The 4,388-nt window shown below is 37.2% G+C and overlaps 1 protein-coding gene across 1 annotated transcript; it reads right to left on the reverse strand.

Annotated features, from left to right (window-relative positions):
* Positions 1 to 1,194: 1,194 nt before the first annotated feature.
* LOC149776315 (adhesion G protein-coupled receptor E3-like) lies at positions 1,195 to 2,028 on the reverse strand. Its single transcript, XM_089941290.1, has one exon. It carries the CDS (start codon positions 2,026 to 2,028, stop codon positions 1,195 to 1,197), a length of 834 nt encoding a protein of 277 aa, XP_089797416.1.
* Between the last annotated feature and the right edge of the window lie 2,360 nt (positions 2,029 to 4,388).

The raw sequence follows: 4,388 nt of genomic DNA on the forward strand, positions 1-4,388 counted from the left end.
TGGTTACGATCTGGTTTCTATTTCAGATTGCAATACATTATGGTGGCATTTTGGAAGGTTTTAAAGTTTGAAGAAAAAGACCTGAAACAAAGAAATTGGTATGGAGAACATACACAACCATGAAGTCAAAAGTCTCATATCTGTCCGCGTGGTTTGAGTCTCAGACTCCGCCTATGTGGGTATGTAAGAAAATCATTTTCTCATTTTCAAAATGTCAGATAACGTCGCAAATACGAAATCAGTTGTTGAGTTAACAAGCTTCACCTCTCTGTCGTCAGCGGTCAGTCCATAACGTTTATTTTAAATTCCTTTTGGCCTCCAATCAGTTTTCTTCCGGACAAGGTGTTAGCTGTTGCATAATGACATCTGCTGTACTTTAGCCACTCTGCATACAAGACTGTATGCCGCCCTAATGCTTAGACGTCGAGACAGAGTTCACATATGACATTTATGATCTGTTTCCAATGACCCCAATACCTTTCCATCTAATTTGAATGCAACTTCGAAAAAAGTCTTTCAAAAACAATTGTAAAATGTTAAAAGGAAATACAGGAACTCAATTTTACATATTCCTATGCTAAACAGGGAACTTATTACTTCGGTTCTGGCAATTGGTTATTAAACTTGTTTATGTTGCGTGAGTTATACATTTTTCCGTTTCTGGAGGCTTTGTTCATAAGCTATTTATCCTCTTCATCCCGTCTGGGACATAAGAATGCAACTATATTCCACCATTTAGGTCGGTCTTGAGCAATGGCTCGTGCTACGAATCAGGGAAGTCCCATCTCTTCCAGCTTTGTCATCACTGTCCTTCACCATGTTGTCTTTGGCCAACCACATTTATGCTTACCAACAGGTGCTCATCTGAGGACTACCACAGCAGGTATCGGTTCTTGGGGCATTTTCATTACGTGTCCGAGCCACATCATCCAGCGCATCAGGATCTCCAGGGATATGTTGTTACAACCAGTCTTTTTATGTAGGTTCACATTGGAGATCTTGTATGGCCAAAATAAGTTGCAGATTTTACGGAGGAAACTATTGTGAAATGAATGTACGTTGCTCATGTATGTCTTCATACTATCCAACAATCGGAGCCAAACAACAATACCGACTAATACTTTAAATTGGTCCATTTTCAGACAAAGTACATAAATCGCACATGCGAGATAACCGCTGTGCGGCTTTCATCATTTATAAGTAGGTTTGTTCGGATCTCGGTTGCGCGGGATCACACGTAATACGATTCTGGGGTTCCTTTGGCTTCTTTCTCTTACAGAAATTATCCATGTAAAATTTCCACACCCTTCTGTTGCAGATATAAGATATAAATATATACATGCCTTGAAGAGCATTCACAATCGTCACAAAAAATGAAAATATAGACAGTTCTAGCAGTCCGTCTATAATCTGAAGCAGCCAGGCGACTCCAGTAATTGTGCTGAGTTTGACATACATGAAGAAATTTCTTTTATCTCTAGAGTTATTCTGTATACTAGGTGAAGAATGGATCTTGTGAAAACATATTGCAAATAAAACCGCATCTGAGATAAATATTGCCACGGAAGGAATAATGAAGGCGAAAATGATGGAATATTGATTATTCAAAAAGCATCTATCACCTCCGTACCCAGTATTTTCACCACTAGATAAAGAACTGTTGATGGTAATAGTTGTTAAAATACATAAAAATGGTACGGCACAAATGTAAGCGATATACCGCATAAGAATCTTCTTTGAATTGCCGTCAGTTATTATGGCTAAAGTGTTAGAGCAGAACACTCTGTACATATGAAAGGAGCATACATTCATGGAGCAAACTGTTGCCATCCAAAAGAAGTGAATTCCTATGGCTAAAACTTGACACATGATAGGATGATGACTCTGCCATAAACCAAACTGTAGAAGTGTTTGGGCGCAAAGCAGGCAAAACACGAGACACATGTTGTTCTTTCCAGGCAAGGATCTAAGTACTTTAAACAGGCAGTATGTAACGAAAGTAAAAACTAAGCAGATGATTGATATCATGGTGCAGACGTAAGAAAAAATGCTATGAATCGAGGCCATCAAACTTGCTTGGTAAGAGAACGCAGGAAAGGTGTTTTGATGAGTAAGAGTCCTTTGATTTACATGGTCTCTACAAACGCGGATATTTCCGTCTGTCTGGAATTCAAAGTCATGCCTTTTCAGGATATGATTAGTATTATTTAACAGAATTGTTTCCGTTTGATTGTTATAGACGTATGCATTTTTCGGCAGCTCTACCATGACACATGCCAGCAAATCGCTTACAGGTCTATATTCGAACTTGTTCTTTTTTTTCTTTAAATCTGAAGTAATGGAAGATTCGAAGTCATTATTGTCAAACGTTGTGTTGGTTGGTCTACAGGGATGATTAGTGTTGGTGTCGTTTGTCACTGAAAACTGCATGGTACGGAATGTGAGGTTCACTCCATAATATTCTAACCGGAAATTTGTCTTTCGAAATCCCAGAAGAGTTCGTTCAAGCGCGGTTCTGTTTCTAGTATACTTAATGCTGAAATTAGCTTGAAAGAAAATGGTTGGAAACTTAGTCATAATAGTCTTATTTCTACTCATTTTCCTCTCGTTGCACGAATTATAGATCCATGTTTTGCTGTATTTAATTTTCAATACCCTCTCTAGACTCCACAGTTTATTCACAATCGTTCTTGAAATAGTTTGTAGCAGAACTTGTAAGTTGCCATCATATGTCACCTGTTCGGAAATACAAACTAGAGGAAATGTTATTGAATATCTGAGATTCTTTGTTTCTTCCAAGAACACTACGCAGCTTCCGTTCTTCAGCTGCCTGCCTGCAGGGCAATATACGTTGGTGCATGCCATCTGTAACGGTATATAAAGAAATAATTTGGAGAGTGTTAGATTTTAATATAGTTCTAGAGTTTTAGTGTTTTTGTGTTAAAATCAGACCAACGAAAACATACACCTTAACATTTGGGACCCGTTCTGCTTGTGTAGAGTCGAAAATTGATTTATTATGAAAGGACGTGCTTAAAACGATAATACATTACCTGAGTACCGGAAATAGAACTAAAGGAGCGAACACAAGTAAAAACCGGCTTCCTCTCGCATCCTGTCTCTAAACCCTTGCTATGTTAGTAGCTTATTCGACCGTGTCAGAATATCAAAATCAGGTTGTAGCTGAGTTATTTACCTTTTTTCAACAGCAACTCGTACCGTGCCCAAAATAAATTAATCTTGTGGGAAAACATTTACATCCTTGAGTGATATTTATTATTATGGGAAAGGTATAGTTCAGAGATAAATTGTCTTAGACGTAGAATCGTTAGCGAGATAATCTATTCAGTTCATGTAATATGGTCAATGTTTAACAGACACGATCTTATCGTTTTTTAAACTAATTTGTATAACTGCTAAACCTCTGAACTTACTTATGAAATTACAGAATTTGTAAGTGATGGAGTACTGGCAAAAACAAATCATAATGTGGGTCATGACATACTGGCAAAAATGAAATAGTTATGTTGATGAATGTTACAATTCATAATGTGGGTCATGACATACTGGCAAAAATGAAATAGTTATGTTGATGAATGTTACAATTCATAATGTGGGTCATGACATACTGGCAAAAATGAAATAGTTATGTTGATGAATGTAACAATTCATAATGTGGGTCATGACATACTGGCAAAATTGAAATAGTTATGTTGATGAATGTTACAATTCATAATGTGGGTCATGACATACTGGCAAAAATGAAATAGTTATGTTGATGAATGTTACAATTCATAATGTGGGTCATGACATACTGGCAAAAATGAAATAGTTATGTTGATGAATGTTTTCAAACCAACACATCGCCATGATTTTGTAATTCGCTGAAACCTCTCTGTGTGAATATGTTTTCCCAAGTTTCATCAAATTATATATCTTCTCGACATAGTTGACTAGTTGAAATGGTTGCTACCATCTCTCCTCGTGCATCTCAAAGTAAGTAACCTCTGTTAATAAAGCACTAACGATTAAAGTTTGCATTCCGTACAGATTGCCTCTGTTTGCTGTCCAAATATTCTTAGTCACAAGGTTTACCGCCATATCCTTAAAACTGCAATATAATGTTGCCATTGGAAACGAGTTAATTCAGGAGGACATCCGCTGACGTCTCAAAACAAGTTGCAAGTTAACAGAGTAAACTGACGACCTTAATGGGAGAAATTGTTGGCACTATTTGATAGTTTCGTAGGAAGGTTTTAAAACCTTTTTTAACCGCACCCTGTGTCTGTGCAGTTTGAATAATCGAGTAAAAAATTCCCATACTTCGCCTTCACACTTATCGGTATGTCGACGTTGTTTGGTCATATTTTATCTGTTGGGACCATGTA

Source organism: Sinohyriopsis cumingii, chromosome 18 (genome assembly GCF_028554795.1).
Source record: "Sinohyriopsis cumingii isolate HCF-2022 chromosome 18, ASM2855479v2, whole genome shotgun sequence".
NCBI lineage: Eukaryota > Metazoa > Mollusca > Bivalvia > Unionida > Unionidae > Sinohyriopsis > Sinohyriopsis cumingii.